The sequence below is a fragment of the Mytilus edulis genome, chromosome 10 (genome assembly GCF_963676685.1).
Source record: "Mytilus edulis chromosome 10, xbMytEdul2.2, whole genome shotgun sequence".
NCBI lineage: Eukaryota > Metazoa > Mollusca > Bivalvia > Mytilida > Mytilidae > Mytilus > Mytilus edulis.
Window position 1 is genome coordinate 26,060,708 of NC_092353.1, and position 17,404 is coordinate 26,078,111.

General features: G+C 31.8%; 1 protein-coding gene across 1 annotated transcript in view; it reads right to left on the bottom strand.

Annotated features, from left to right (window-relative positions):
- Window positions 1-17,153, bottom strand: part of LOC139492086 (cation-independent mannose-6-phosphate receptor-like) — a 57,624-nt gene extending 40,471 nt beyond the window's left edge. Inside the window, exons 1-13 of the mRNA XM_071280225.1 lie at window positions 17,005-17,153; window positions 14,603-14,912; window positions 12,463-12,697; window positions 11,739-11,944; window positions 11,175-11,337; window positions 10,679-10,859; window positions 7,077-7,183; window positions 5,999-6,163; window positions 5,367-5,498; window positions 4,567-4,728; window positions 2,303-2,440; window positions 1,422-1,590; window positions 707-994 (exon numbers count right to left, since the gene is read on the bottom strand). Coding sequence (XP_071136326.1) covers window positions 707-994; window positions 1,422-1,590; window positions 2,303-2,440; window positions 4,567-4,728; window positions 5,367-5,498; window positions 5,999-6,163; window positions 7,077-7,183; window positions 10,679-10,859; window positions 11,175-11,337; window positions 11,739-11,944; window positions 12,463-12,697; window positions 14,603-14,912; window positions 17,005-17,096 — 2,348 coding nt within the window. The 5' untranslated portion in view covers window positions 17,097-17,153. The remainder of the gene's footprint in view (window positions 1-706; window positions 995-1,421; window positions 1,591-2,302; window positions 2,441-4,566; window positions 4,729-5,366; window positions 5,499-5,998; window positions 6,164-7,076; window positions 7,184-10,678; window positions 10,860-11,174; window positions 11,338-11,738; window positions 11,945-12,462; window positions 12,698-14,602; window positions 14,913-17,004) is intronic.
- Between the last annotated feature and the right edge of the window lie 251 nt (window positions 17,154-17,404).

The window sequence follows — 17,404 nt, forward strand, 5'->3', positions numbered from 1 at the left end:
AAAGTTATGGTGCGAAAACCAAGAATAATGCTTATTTAGGCCCCTTTTTGGCCCCTAATTCCTATAATGTTGGGACCAAAACTCCCCAAATCAATCTCAACCTTCCTTTTGTGGTCATAAACCTTGTGATTAAATTTCATTGATTTCTATATACTTATACTAAAGTTATTGTGCGAAAACCAAGAATAATGCTTATTTGGGCCCTTTTTTGGCCCCATATTCCTAAACTGTTGGAACCAAAACTCCCAAAATCAATCCCAACCTTCCTTTTGTGGTCATAAACCTTGTGTCAAAATGTCATAGATTTCTATTTACTTAAACTAAAGTTATAGTGCGAAAACCAAGAAAATGCTTATTTGGGCCCTTTTTGGCCCCTAATTCCTAAAATGTTGGGACCAAAACTCCCAAAATCAATCCCAACCTTCCTTTTGTGGTCATAAACCTTGTGTTAAAATTTCATAGATTTCTATTCACTTTTATTAAAGTTAGAGTGCGAAAACTAAAAGTATTCGGACGACGACGACTGACGACGACGACGCCAAACTCATACCAATATACGACCAAAAAATTTTCAATTTTTGCGGTCGTATAAAAAACAGTCATAAAGTCTGATGCTGGAAAGACCTCTAAACAAATCTTTGCAAATCAACAAACTCATCTACTATAAATCCAAATACTGAACATTTAGATTGTCTACCATTCTTACCTTGACAAATCATACTGTTGATTGGATAACGAATCTGTAACAGTACATTCTATTGGTGGGTTGGGACAGGCATAGGAGGTGAACCATTTAAAGTTATAATAGTAATCTTTTTCTTCAATAAATTCTGGATGGCCAATTCCTGCACCTCTGTCGCATAGAAAGGCTATTTCTGTTGTACGGTTGTGGACTGGGGTCACATGATATGCATCTCCATTAGTGTATGTTAAATTTATCATACCATCATAATAATTCAGTTTTCCTGTGGTTTGTCCTATATTGAAAGAATTTCTGAAAAAGGAATATTCTTTTACTGTTTACATGCGAAAAAATTACAAGGGAATAACATACAGAAGCAAATATATTGCAACTAATGAGGTTTATTTTCCACTTTCCAATTTTTTAATATGACAGATTATTTTTTATATTTTTTTCAAACTTAATGCCTTTAAATTCTAAATGCAGAAAATTAATATTCCCAGAGCAGACTACACATATAGTCAGATAGCTAACTAGTTTGATATTTTTATAAAAAAAATCATAGGTACATTGATTATTGAGCTTATTCCCAATAAGCTTATCTGTACAATGTTTGCATTCAAACTGATATCATAATTATTTCTAATAGACTGATTCATATAATATCTCAAGCACTTATATAAATCATACATTGTTTTGACTGATCCTTTTGAAAACAATCAAACGAACATTCACTTACCCATTACTAGCCTTGCTGACCTGACATACACCTGGATTAGACGTTGTTCCACATGATTGAACACCATCAACTTTATCGCACACATTCATCAGATAGAAGTATTTGTCAGTGGTTACATTGTAATAGTCTTTGCTCGGCTTGGTCAGTTTGCTGAGATCAAAGTTTATGCCTAAGAGAATAAATGTACAAGAAATTAAAATAGAAAGGATGATGTAGCAATATTTTGGTTGATTATATCAATCAAAAATTTAAACATTTTTTTCTTTTCCAATAAAGTTCATCATTGTGAGTTTGTAATATTTCTGTAAAAAAATGGGTTTTAGTGAACATCATTCGTGCTTTTATCATTTCCTTCCCAAGGTGAGTAAGGGGTTGAAAAAATATGATGCTATATTGCATGAATTGTTTGGTAAATAAAATTTCTATAATTGATTATCAGTGTCGCTGTAATTAGGGAATTGTGATTAAATACCTATGGAACAATAATTATTCCAAGCTGATTAACCTGCATAGTGACAATCACGAACACGCTTGATGAACTTAAATAGTGCAGGTATACATACAATCCCCTCTATCTGGTAAATGATTTCATTAAGGCGCACATAAATGACGTAATTGATAATGAAGTGGTATAGTATGAACTTTCATCATTCAAATTATGATTCTATCAAAGACTGTGTATTTTGCTGTGATCGTAAGCCATCTTGAAACTGCTTAGACATATATAGAAATTTCTCCTCACTAAATTCCTTAAAGTGTTTTTCATATGTTAAGAATATAAAATCAATAATGAATTCAGAAACAAAATTTTCCCAAAGTATATAATTTGAACTGTTCTTGTGAATCACATATCTATTTTTTTTTATGCACTATTTCTTTACCTGCTTGTTTGTCAAAAACTCTACACTGGTCCCCTGTGGAATGTAACAGTATACAAGCTGACGCGGTATACCATTCAAATTCATATATACACTCATCTAATGAGCTACGAATAAATACAGGTCCACTTTCTAAATCACCTGAAAAAAATAACCAATTTCCAAAAATTCAGAAATAGCCAGCTAAATCCAGTGTCTTCCCTAGGAAATTTCTTATGCATGGTGGGTCCATGGTTAACTTGCAACGCGGCGTGTGACGCTTCTTTTTTTCAGAACTATTTACACTACATAATGTATATATTAAAAGCCAAGTACACATTATTTTGTGGATATTTTCCTCTGTTTTAACTTTCCAAAGGTCACCACACATTTGTCAAAATCAAAAGCTTCCTCCTTTGGTCCTTCAACTGATATATGCATTATTCAGCACTTTTTGGCATAGTCTGTGTCTCAAGGGTGTTTTCACTCTGTTCAAACTGGAGAAGGTTGAATTTCAACTTCAGGGCTTTGCTCAAGGTGATGATTTTCATGATCTGTCTGACTACAATTTGACAAAGGAGTAGACTTCTCTAATCAACTTGTCAGAAAAGTCGGGCCAGTAATACGACGTTTCTTTGATGGTTGCTTTGACATGGTTGTTGAAATGATGATTGTTCTTCGAAATTTGCAGATAGAATGGTTTCATCATCAACAGCAAGTTGTTAAATACAACTTTGAGTGTCATCATTACTTCATGCATTTTTAATACGGGAAATAATAAAATAAAGTATATTTGTGTTCATTACAGAAGTCGTCACTTACTTATACCTGACATACGACGGATGACATTTTTGGCAATTACCTATTTGGAAGCTAAGGTAAAGCTGACATTTTATTTCATGAAAATTAACTATCGATTTCAATACACCCCTCTTTGATTTATTTATAACGATTCATAATTGCAAAATAAGTGAAAGAAATTTAGCCCCACTTGTGAACACTTGTTTAAAAACGGTAAATGGGGCCGCTAATTAGGTTGTGACCCATTGAAATAAAAATAGAACAACACAAGTTTATTAAAAAAAAACAGTTATTCCGTAAATTATCAAATCTTATAAATTATGCATATATAAAGACCGTCTTTTACTCGGCCCGGTGATGTGTATTCTTTGATAAAATCAATCAACCGTGACTAATCTAAAAATATCTTTTTGTTATGACCAATCAAAAAATAGTTCATCAATGTTCTATGACCTTCTGTAAACTGTTGAAGTAACTGCAAAAATTATTAAAAAAAAATATACGTTGTTTATTCTCGGTGAAATTACGTTAATTTTTGTAAACTAACCTGACCAAAATTATACATTTTAAAGATCCCTGTTAAACAACTATGTCAAAAACCTGTTTTAAAAGGTAGCCACAACACAGGTAAAAGTCAATTTACAGAAAAGGTTAAAAAAAAAATTATTATTTTTTTCTTCACAGAAAGTACTTGAGCATTGGAGATTAATTCGACTTTTTATTTATGCTATCTGGCAACTTCTATTATATAACTGAAGTCTAGAAGTATAACAAACTAATTAAGAAGATTGTAAAACCCCAGCACGCGCTACGTGATGCATCCAATCATCAGTCGGATGAGCTTTTAACAATCGCCTGTGGATATTTGTTACTTGTCACTTCACTTTCAAAATATCGATAATAAAGATTTTACACAGCTACGATTTTCACACATAGCGGGATGCATAGCGGCAATGATGAAAGCATGGCGGTCGAAATTGATGCGTAGCGGTACCGCTATGCTTAAATAGCCTACGGAAAACACTGAAATCAATGGGAATTCTGTATTTTTAATTCCATCGTGATGTGGGAACAGTCACATTCTTTCACAGGAATATGAGATTCAGCATATATTTCTCAGGAATTAGGGATGAAACCCCTAATTAGTAATATTCCTTAACAAAAGTGTTGTTTTTCAAAATTGACAACTTTTTGGTTTTTTGTGTGTGTATTTTTTTTTAAACTGTTTACTATCTTACAGGTGTATTCCAAACATAATTTATTCATATTCTTAATGACATTACCAGTAATGTACTGGAGACCATAAGCAATTGTTATTTAAAGTAATGTCATCTGCTGGTAAGTTGAATGGTCAATTACCAGGTACCAGCATTTTATCTTATTTTCAAAATGTGACAATTGAACTCTTCCTCATATTCATTAATAAATTCTACCTGAAGTAAATCGGTCCAAGTAGAATTATCATAAACAGGGTACCAGTGTCTTACCTGGTTTACACACAAAAGTGACAATTGACTTCTTCTTTTTATTCCCAGCCTGGCATGGATCACCATTTGTAAATGTTATCTGCAGTAAATCAGTTCCAGTAGAATTATCATAGGCAGGGTTCTGTGTATAAGATCCAAGGTTGTGTACATTACTCTTATCATCTAAAAAGAAAATTTACTATAATACATAATCATAGATTTAATACATGTGTGATGTTGAATTGTAAAGAAAGTCCAATACTATAAGGAAAGTATAACATTAAGAAATAAATAATAAACTAATTGCTGTCTCATTGATGTATAATTCAAATGATGATGGATGGGTGGCTGCTTAAATTTTTATGCATTTCATAGAAGACAATACATAAATGTAATATGAATATTAATCCTGCTTTGTATAAGAGCAACATGCTGAGCCAGATTTTTAACATTCTAACTCACAACACAGGAAAACATGTCACCCATGCTAACCAGTGTTTGCTCTTACTCCTAAATGCCACCTTCTTAGCAGAGAAGGCGGTTGTATACTTCCAATCTCTTTTAAATTATTGTGCTATATATAATGCACTGCACATCAGAGGTATATAATAAAGAATTTGTTATCTATTATTACATTTATTTATAATCAAACATATAAAAAACACTAAACCTATTGAATAAAGAGTTACCCATTGGTGACCTTCGGCTGTTGTCTGCTCTATGGTCGGGTTGTTGTCGCTTTGACACATTCCCCATTTCCGTTCCCAATTTTATTAGTAGAACTATTGCTCACTATTTAATCAAATGTAACAAGTACTAACCTATCAAACACACAGAAGTATCTGGATGACATCTTGCAGCATCACCGGTCAATAACAAATCATTACACATGTTAATAAAATATCTGTTCTTTTTATTGTTTCTATCCACATCCAAAACTTCCCAATTCATACCTATATAAAAAAAGATAAGCTTATTACATTTCATTGTTATAATGTCAAACAAATAAATTGGACAAGTTATTGTAACTAAAGTATAGCCTTTCCCTTCATTTAAACTAAAATGTCTGAATATGTTCAATCATTTTACCCCTTATACAAAAAGGTCATCTATGGACTTTGAATAAAAGGTTTGAGTTTTGTGTGTTAAATACAGATAATACTGGTCTCTTCCAAAACTTAAGAAAAACAGAACATTCTTGTTATTGTTTGTTAATGTTTAAAAAGCAGATATTTTAAATAGTCATTTTTAAAATAAGTCATAACTATCAAGAGCTTGACATATGATAAAGACAGTTTTCTATTATGTTAAAGAGTATGTGTTTCCTAGATGTAGTTTATTTTTTATGTTCTTGGCTTTCTGTCTTATATATGTATACCCCACATACTTTCAATATTGCTTTTATCTTAGACCTCAAGTCCAAATAAATAAAATCTTTTTGGCATATACAGACCAGAGTGTCTGACTAAAGGTGAAAGGTCAAATCTCTTCCCATTGTAGTTGACACGGCACTCAGCATCCACAGGGTGATTTAAACAAGCATACTTTGTTTCCCACTTGAAGTAGTATGTACACTCATATTCATAATCAAACTTAGGCCATCCACTTCCATTATGATCTATAAAACATTAATTAAGGTATTTTACTTTAAATAGTTACTTTTAAATATAACCAAAATCTTTGATAACTGCTTAACGCAGTATCAAAAAGGTCAAGTTCTGGTACCAATTTTCCTGGATTGATGAACAATTGCTTTTTTGTGAATATTTGACTTCATGGTTTTGCAAATAATTATTTGTACTCTGTTGATACTACCTATATCAGCAAAATCCACAAAATTTGGTATCCCATGAATTCATGTATAAGGGAATTCACAGTTAGTTACTTCATCTACAAAATTTTTAACTTCTTAAATAAAATCCCCCAAAATCAAAATGTTGTTTTGTAACTTTCCAGAGGGTGTTTATGTCATCAAGTGGATTTTTTGTGCATTTGGACAAAACATATTACATGCAGACTTAAAACTAAAAGCTGTTACTATTCTTTAGATATGGATTTTCTTTTTTTCCATCACTTCTAATATTTTTCTCATTGACAGATATTCAAACAAAGATAACAGTTGCTTGAAAGTTTTCAATAATATGCTTCAGTTTAAAAAAGATATCATACATAAACACAAGATGGGAGTCAACTAATGTAGAAATTATTGAAATTCAACAATACAATTTACATATTTAATTGCCAATACATATCTGAGAGTAGTCAATTAAAAGATGTCATTCTTACAATGCTGTCATTCACTACCAATCAAACATAAATTATCACAGATCACAATTTGTATCCAGATCATTACAAGACAACTGGTCAAGAATTAAAGGTAAATTGGGAAATGAACAGAATATAAAAAATGTGTAACTTTTAAAGACATTGTTGTCTCATGACACACATCCCTTTTTTTAAGTTCTATCTAAATTACTACCATGCATCACTGTATTTAAATAAAGGATAAAACCATAAGTTCATTGATATACCTGCTGCTGCATTGCATATGAAGTTAATGACAGTTGCCCTCTTGAAATGAGAATGATTACATGTTTCACCACCTCTGTAGGTCAAGGTCAAGTCTCCATCCGCATACCTACAGAAAAGAAAAATCTTGTAAGAAAAGATTTGATAATAAATATTCTTAGCTATTTACTCCTTAATTTATTTCTGTATTTAAATATATTTGGGTACTAAATCGAATATTGTTACTAAAAGAATTTGTGTCTATAGAATGCCCCACTCATGTTATTATTTGTCTATAGAATGCCCCACTCATGTTATTATTTGTCTATAGAATGCCCCACTCATGTTATCATTTGTCTATAGAATGCCCCACTCATGTTATCATTTGTCTATAGAATGCCCCACTCATGTTATCATTTGTCTATAGAATGCCCCACTCATGTTATCATTTGTCTATAGAATGCCCCAATCATGTTATTATTTGTCTATATTTAGTGAACTCTGAAACAGTCAAAATCGTAGTTTGATATAAATTTGAATACACCTTATCGCTATTTGTCCGCCATTGCTGGAAATCACACAGGTTCCCGTAAAATTTTGACGTCATAAAACAAAATGTCTGACGCCACAATGGAAAAGTGATTGTTGTTGACGTCAAAAGTTCAAGCGGACGGGTCAGCCGGGAATAGCGATAAGGTGTATTATTTCCCTCATAGTGAACACATGTACTAAATTTTAAATTAATATGCTGAGGGCGAAAAGTCATAAAACTTTACTCAGAACTCAGAATTTAAAAGTTGTGCTCAAAATACCAAATCAAGTATTTGATTGAGTGATTAGTGAGTCTGAGTACAATACTAGTACTCCAAACATATACAGTACGCCCAGAGAGTTTGTAATCGCGAACTTTTATCACCGATTTCCGAGTGTAGCGGTGTGACACCGCGAATCACGGATTCTACTCCCAATTTCCTCCAAAGATTCTCTCCCAACACCGCGTGGCTGTTAATTGGTTTATTGCCCATCGGATGAACTGAAAATTAATGACGCGTGACAACATAATCGGATTAGCCAGATTTATTACCTTTGTACATTTAATCGATCTTGATTGCACCTGTGTGCTTTAAAATACGTTATTTAAATGTCCATTCATTGTCAGATAAAAGTGTGACTATTTTATTTAAAATAAGATAATTATTCTTGTATGTATATGCCCATGTCATTGTCATATGAAATAAAACTTAAAAACGTATAAAAATACGAATAAAACACTTATTTAGTATTTTCATTATAGTCCGATCAGGTCATAATTTTTGTTTTTTCAACAAAGTTTCAACAAAGATGATTTTACCACAATTAGAACCTTTTATGACCTACTCAGTGAGCAATATCCGGTTCATTAATAGTTCAATATTATATAATTAATATCAACTGGCTTAACACAAAATGATGTTTTTACAGTAATTTGTCCAATCTAAATCAAACCCTAGAGTTAATTTATCGGACCAACAAAAGTGAACTCTGTTACTTTCAATTTATTTTGAAATGTAAAATATTATGTTTCACTACCTCGGTAGATTACCGACTTGAAATATTTGAATTTAAAAAAAGAAACTGTAAAGTGACAAATAGTTTTGTATGCAATGTGGCAGCCCTATATTCATAAATACTGAGATAATTCCCCGCCCAGACACAACACAATAATCACAACCTTATTTAATTATATGAAGAAATAAAATCATGTGTTTTTTATCTGTTATGATCTGTTATTGATCTTTTATTATTTAAAATAAAATTGGATTGGCGCAATCCGTATTTTACTGCTCGTTAAAAGTCCTCGGCGAAATATAAAAAGAAGTATTTCAACAATTTATACTATAGAATATTAAAATGAAATCATATCGTACAAGAAAGAAATATGTAAAAAAAAATGTGGATCGGATTTTTACGATCGACACATTTTCACAGAGGATCTCTACCAACGCCCCTCAGGAACTGAACGACATGCATCCTGTTTTCATCTACCATTAATGTATAGTGTTGACTATGGAAGTATAAATGATGTCCAGGTTTATGTCCTCTGTTGACTGAGAAACGTATAAATAAAAGGCTGATGTTCGTTTATTCAGAAAAGGAATAAAATTTAGAATCCGGTTAATCAATTGTAAAAGGACCTTCTAGAGCCTCAATCTTAACGCACACAAATGTCAATCTGATTACAAAGCAAGTTTAAACCTTCAATGAATTTTCCCACGGTTATCCAGAAAGGTCACCTGAGTTTACTGTTACATGATACTATTTCCCGCCAAATAAAAATCTCGTGGACAAAATTGATGTCACTATTTTTAGCATTCAATATTGTGAGCGAAGTCAAGTTCAAGTTCAACCACGCACTGTTGATCACTGAGATGCGTGTCGTCTTCCCACGGCAATTAATTGTTTTAAAAATATTTAAAGATCACTGTTCTATTAAAATACAACACAAAAGTTTACATTCATTGTGCGTAAATGAATATTATGCAACGACGAGTTGATGCAGCTATAGAAGTATTCCTGTTGTAGCCGAAATGTATTATATCCTAAAGTAATGCTAATCGTGAAGAGAAAATGCCGTAGACTTATTAAGCATAACGAATGGTGAATAGTATTTTCTTTTTTACTTGCATATACAAGTTTTAAGACACGTAATTTTCTTTAAACTCACTGCTCACATTTTATACCTTCAGCGTTAGTTTCCGTTTATTTTCACGCAAGTATGTCTCTTTTCGTAAGTTATATCAATTGCCGATAAATAAAAAACGAGGTCATAATCAAGTATAGATTTTTTTTATAAAACTTTAATGCAATTGAAAGCATTAACAACAACGTTTTGGATTTTAAAACTTTTATTTTGTAATCGTAAAATGGAAATGGCGTAGAATTATTAGCATAACAGATAGAGAATTATTAGCATAACAGATAGTGAATAATATTTTCTTTTTTACTTGTAGTATAAAAAACTTTGAGACGTGTAATTTTTCTTTAAACTGCCCTCATTTATTCAGCGTTAGTCTCCGTTTATTGTTGCACAATTATATCTCTTTTAGTAAATTAAATATTTATTAACTGATAAAAAAAACGGAAGTCAAAATCAAATAAAGTTGTTTAAAAACTTGATTAAAATGTACAGTGTAATTGAAAGAATTAACAACAATGTTTTGCTTTTTATTTTAATCTTTCATTTGTTTCAAGCAATCAGATATAACCTGATAATCAATAGACAGGAAATACAATTGTTTAATTACATTAGAAATCTCACATACCTTGACTGTCGCGTGCCGGCATAGATCAGACGGATTAGGGAAATTAATTACCTGGTGTCACACCGCGTCACACCAGACTGGGAGAGATGTCGCTAATACAATAAACAAAAGGTAGCGGATTTACGCGGAAGTCGGAGGAAATACTCCCAAATTTCTCCGAGAATTTTGGGAGGGATGTCGGAGTTTCCTGGTGTTACACCAGGAAAAATATCGGAGTATGGAGTTTGGGATTACAAACTCCTTGGGCGTACTGTATGACAACAAGTTCAAAATTTCATGGTAAGATACCTTAACCAAAATCTTTAACACCTGCTAATGCTTACCTTAACAACATTTTATCCGTCTTTCCTATCACATGTGCCTCTGTTGATTCAAAATAAGTCTGGCAAGCAGCCACACCTTTAACATGATCACTATCTGGACACTGAATCCCTATATCTTCACAAACATTAATCCAATACTGATTTTTTGGCATTGCTGTGGCTTCATATGGATGGTTATTTGCTGCAAAATAATACAAACAAGCCTTAATGATTGAGAAAATAATAGATTTTCATACATGATTTTGTGATCAATGTACTTCAACTTTATACTTGTTTGGCTTTCTAACTATTTTGATCTGAGCGTCTCTGGTGAGTCTTATAAAGACAAAACACACATCTGGCGTATAAAATTATAAGCCTGGTACCTAGGATAACTATTTAAACCTCTATTTTAAATTGCCAACATTGTACTGTAAGTAATAATAGTTGAGAAAAGACTCCTCCATCCAGAATAAAAAGAATCCTTTGGCTATCAAATTAACCATGAAAAAATTACCTTTGTCATGGGTCAGAGGTGAAAGGTTAATATCTATATTTCTATCCTCCTGTGTAATTCTACAAGTTTTACTGGTTATAAAAGACTCTTTGCATGCATGTTCTGTATACCATTCAATTTTATACTGGCAGTTGAAATCAGAGATCAAAACAGGATCTTTACTCTGGAAAAAAATAAAATATTTTTAGTTCTTGTGAAATATTAATTGTTACATTCATTCAGTTCAGTTAACATGTTTTCAATTGAATTTAGTACCTGTTTAAAACTGGGAAATAACACTTATTTGGAAATCAGAATATTTTTGAACAGTAATGGTGACTTTTGCTGTGATCTTAAATAATTGAAAATATTTTTCATTTTATTGACAATACTGGTTTTCAGAAGATTAAGATTATACATTTCAAAACGTGGGATTACATTTTTCTATAAGCAATATATTAAGGAGCTCTCATTTTCATTAAATCATTGAATATCATTAATACCCTGAGTATGTTAATGGTAAGAAGTATCTACTCTTAAACTGGATGCTCTCCCTTTACAACAATCTAAACAAATGTATCTTACCCCTCCCTGTTTAGGACATATAAATTCTATGGCAGTAGAAGGGTGTACTGTACATCCTGTCACATTCTGTTTAGATGAATAACGTAATTCTAGATTTCCATTAATGTTTCTTTTTAATTTTTGGTCTGGCTGACCCATGTCATTCACTGTATCTCCATGGATACGACATGCACCTGATCCTTTTGGGCATTTGGCTGTTGCTGCTCCTGAAAAGAAAAATCCCCAAATTGTAAAAATAAAACACTAATTTATCATAACTTGTTTAAGTGCAACTACCAATATATACTATATAACTTTACAATGATTACATGTACTTCAATTTGATCTATTTATTCCATCATTTCAACACATTTGAAATAAGTATAACAATGAATTGAAGAATTTATACATTGTATCCACAAAATATTACATCTCTGATCCTCCCATAAAAAAGGCTTTATCATGATTATATCAGTCAGAAAGCTTGGCATGAGGTTATAAAATATTTCCTATTCTTTCTTGAATTTACTTATTTGTGGGTCAGATGGGTATAAAAAAGATTTGTCAATTTCATCAGAATTTTTATGGAATACAACAATTGAAATGTGTTAGAATAAGGGACATTTGAATTTCATATCTGGATGATTTCTTCAAATTGAATTTCCTTAATGTTACACCATTACCTTCCAAGAAAACTTTTGTTTAACATGTTCAATGTATTAAAGTATAATATTTAGTACAGTACCAGCAGTGATATCGCGACAGACGTTTATATAGAAGTCCCATCCTTCAGTAGAATCCACCAGATAGCCACTCTCTGGTTTTATAAGCTGTGTCAAGTCATATTTCTCATTGTCATCATCATAAACATAACATGGAACTTCCTTTACAGCTGTTTTAAGGACATCCTTACAAACAAACACAGTCTGCCACTCAAAGTAACTTGTACATGAGGAATATTCTATAAACACTGGAGATCCCTGTAAAAACATCAGAACAACTATGTATCACAGTAATTCAACATGATAAATTAGAGACTCTTAATGATGTGGACTAAAACATTTAAACCTGCTGCATTTGTCAGGAACCTGTTGTTCAGTGGATGTCATTTGTTGATGTGGTTCATAAGTGTTTCTCTATTTTTTATGTAGATTATACCGTTGGATTTCCTGTTTGCATGGTTTTACAAGTCATTTTTGGGGCCATTTATAGCTTGCTGTTCGGTGTGAACCAAGGCCATGTGTTGAAGGCCTTACTTTAACCTATAATGGTTTACTTTGTGCTATTGTGACTTGGATGGAGTGTTGTCACATTGGCATTCATACCACATCTTTTTATATTTATATCATTTTTTCTAAATAAAGCAATTTTCTTTATATTTTTAATAACCTCTTTAGTAACACTAGAAAGAGATAATCTTGGATGCTACAAAGAGCCTTGATGTTGTGGTTAGTGCATCAGACTACTAACACAAAGGTTCCTGGTTCAGTTCCCAATCAGGGATGAAAATTTCAGGGATTGAATTTTTGGCTCTCCCTTGACACCATTTGCAAGTATGGTCTTTAGGAATCGATGATAGTCCATTGGAAGGGGACGATAAAGGGCTAACCCTAATTAAGAGAGAAAGAGAGAGCCATATCTCTTGCATGTAAAAGACACCCGTGTAGATTTCGAAAAAGAGTAGGCTAATGCCGCTACACGCACACGCAAAGTGGAAAGGGAATAATATAAGTTGCAAAACTTGATTCCCAATCCACTATAAATAAATATATATGTTTAAACTACAATCTGTTTACTTCTTGAAGTAATAAATTTATACCTGCCCATTGTAAACATTTTGATTACAAATTGATAGGTTGAAAACATTATGGCAACTTAACCTTAACCTCCTGACTTAAAGAACTATAGTTTTAACATTCAAAATGTAAAGATAATGCAATGATTCTGAACACATTCTAAAAATTGATTTGAAATGACATGCAGATTGTTACCAATGTATTCATTCTATTTGCATAATTAAATATACCAAAGAGCAATCAACACAATCGTAAATTGCATGCAACTTTAGCTTCATGTGCTTAGCGCAGACAATGCTGCATGTACTATTCATAATCATTTAATCAAATCTTTGAAATATTTCTAATGTAATATTGATCTGAAAAATCAATGAAAATTTTTAAAAGCAAGTGATTTATTATTTAAATCTTTGTCATGTCATTGTGCATACATAGACTTCTACCTGAAATGTTACATTTAGGTATTACAATATACATGTACAGCATTTTTAAAATAGTATTTCTTCCTATTTTAATTACGAACAGTTGTAATACATGCTACCTGATAAATGCAATATTTAAATTAAAAGCGTAGAAATCAATATTGTGAAGAAAAAAATTACATTATAAAGTACATCCTGTTATGGAAATTCTCAAAAGAAATATATTATTTCTGTATTTAATTTCGTAAAAATTGATTTCATATAAATATCTGAACAGTAATCAAATGTACATAGTATTACAAATTAAATTGGATTGCAGTGTTTTGGTTTTTGAAAGTTTTCCTCTTACAACAAGATGCTTTTTTTAACTTAAATAGTAATATATAACTCTGGGACTTATGATTTAGATGAGCTTAACAACTTTCAGATCAACTGCAAGGTGTCCACCAGATTTCAAGGTCGTGGCATGGTCATACAGAAACAACAGTTAATAATTACACTATAAATTTTGTAAATTTCTTCTTGACAAATCAAATTTTGTTTGGATTAATTAGTCAAAGACTGGACCAAAGATAAATTTTTAGAACAGATATTGCTTTTGCTAAGGTACATTTTGTAGTTATATAAAAACAAAGTAGATATTTTTATGGATTCCCACATTTCTTACCATTGTAAGCCCACATCTAAAATTTATAATTGACGTAAGGTTTTCAGTTGGATCGTCAGGACAAGGATCTCCCGCTGCAATAAACCAAACTTCTCCAGTAACATTATGTTTGGCATTGTTCGGTTTACCAGACTCCGTTGAGTTACCAGTGGACAATGGTTTGGTAAATTTTGGATCATTCTTTCGTGTCATACATATGTGCGTGTTACTATGACAACCAGGAATGCTGTCACTCGTTGACAAACTGTTACATAGTTTAATCATGTACGAGGTGTTTCTATCATCTGAAGCTGACTTCCATTGACCAAAACTAGAATGAAAAATAAAAAAGCTTGTACATTAAGTTTGTTTTACTTTTCAAAAGCTATAATAATGAATGGACAAAAACATTAACTTTTAGGTCATTAATGACAAGAGAATAAATGCAACACAAAGTAGTACAGATATTAAGAGCTCAACAATTTTTAAAATTGCTCCCTTTTTTAAATTCAGGAGGCTGGGACATTCAAATTATAAGGCTCCACCTTGTTTTTGATTTTTTGTTAAACATATAACATCTTGGAAAAAGAAATGTCAATCATGTAGTTGAGAGGAAAAATAAAGAACTGAAGAAGGCCAATGGCCGAAACGTCTTGAAAAATTGGTTTATTTATACAATTATAAAAAGTATGTTCCCTATTGGAATTTGGAAAACAAGGAAACATATAACAGTTGTCAATCAGGGTTCTCACTAAGGATTTTTGAAGGCGAGTCCAAAGACTCGTCATTTTTGTCCATGGCGAGTCCAATAATAAGAAGAAATTTGTTTGCAATATAATTTATAGTTTTAGTCTCCCAGACCTTATAGAGCAATGAAATGACATTAAATTCAGGTTACTTTTAAACTTTTGCTATCAAATGGGACAATATCTCTAATGCGCCTTGAAATGAGGAACTTAAAAGTCACGTGTAAACAAAAAATCTCTGTGTAGTGATATTTGACACTTTTCTATGATAAACAAGTGACTGAGCTTAACCATTTGAGTTAATTTAGAAAGTAGGGGAACACAGAATAAATGTGTAAAATCTATGGAGCTATCAAATGTGTTCAAAGTATTAAATTTTTGAACAAATGATGATACGTGTGTTCAGTTTATAACAAATATTTTAATCTTGATGCATCTTTGGACTCACCAGTTTTGAAATTGGTGAGTCCAGGACTCAGGGACTCGTCTTAGTGAGAACCCTGGTCAATCACACAAGTATAATATTATGTATCAGTTATATAACCTAATAACTAACATACTAACTGCCAAACTACTAGGTAGCAAATTGACTAACTTAAAGACATGCTTCATATGTACTCTAACATGTTATAGTAAGTGATTTCAAGTTTTTCATAGTTAATGTGTACATATTAACACCTACATGAAAAATTTTAGTGAGTATAGTTTAAGAAGTTAACCTTAGGCTACATCCATTTGACAAGTGAATAAATAGAACAACAGTTCAGTCTTTCAAAATAATGGTTATGTATGTCATGTTTTAAAAACTCTGTTTTCATATTTTTGTTTATGACATCTTTACACTAAATCCAAATGAATGTGTAATGATTGATACTTTTGTCTGAGTAAACATATACATGTATAATTTCTTCGTAAGTTTTAATTCCACGATTTGGACTAACTTTCAGTAATATTGAGTATACTTTTATTTTAGGGCTTTATGTTTATTGTTTTATGTTACTTTGATTTTTGGTGCTTCATACCAATCTATTTAGTTACCAACTATTGGGGCAACTGATTTTAACAGTTTATTCTTTTAAGTTAAGCCATAACACCACTGTCTCAGATTATGGAACGGTTAAGCTCTTATAAACTTGTTTAAGCTGCCACTTTCTTTAAATGCCTGTCCCAAGTCAGAAGACTGTAATCTAGTGGTCGTCTAACATTTGATACTGTCATACAAGTATTCATTTTTCTTAGATTTTGTTCTTATAAATCAGGTCGTCAGTTTTCCTGTTTGAATGGTTTCACATCTTTTATGTCTCTAACAGTAAACTATACTTTATGAGTTTCTATCATTGTCGAATGCCGAAGTGTGACTATAATTGTTTACACATCATTATATCTCTGGTGCATCATTATCTGTCACATTGACACATGCATGGCAGCATCTCCTTTATTATTTTGTACTCATTTATTTATAGTGAATCACTCCAATACAAAATGTTAAACACATGTTTGTTTCTGTTGAACGTCATAGCTGAGTTTCGGTCAACAGGTCCTGCGAAATCAAATCACAAAATAAACAGTATAACCATATATCCAAACAACTACCAAATCTTAGCTTCATCTACTAAATAAAACACATTGCAGACGACAAAACAATAAAATTAAACACAACAGAGAAAAACAACTTACCTGTCGAGTTTTGTAAAGTTAACACCGTTGAATTCACAACTTTCAACTAAATAATTATTTAATAAAACAACAATAAATACAACCAAATACATTTTTCCTGCTCATAAGTCTATTCGGAATATTTCTCCTATTTATTTTGTAATGGTCACATGATTGGTCATCTGACAATGGGGTAAGTGTCAAAAGTTATAAATGAACCCCTCTGGTACCGTATGTACCGTATTGCAAATGATGTAGGAATTTGTACATCCTATACAGTATTGAGTAATATACAAATCATTGGCCAGATGTACCGTAAATTTGGATTATTGAAGCAAGAATCACCTGTGACCAGAGACATATAATTATGCACACTAAACCATGATTTCAAAACTTTTTGAGAGGTCTATAGAAAATCAAC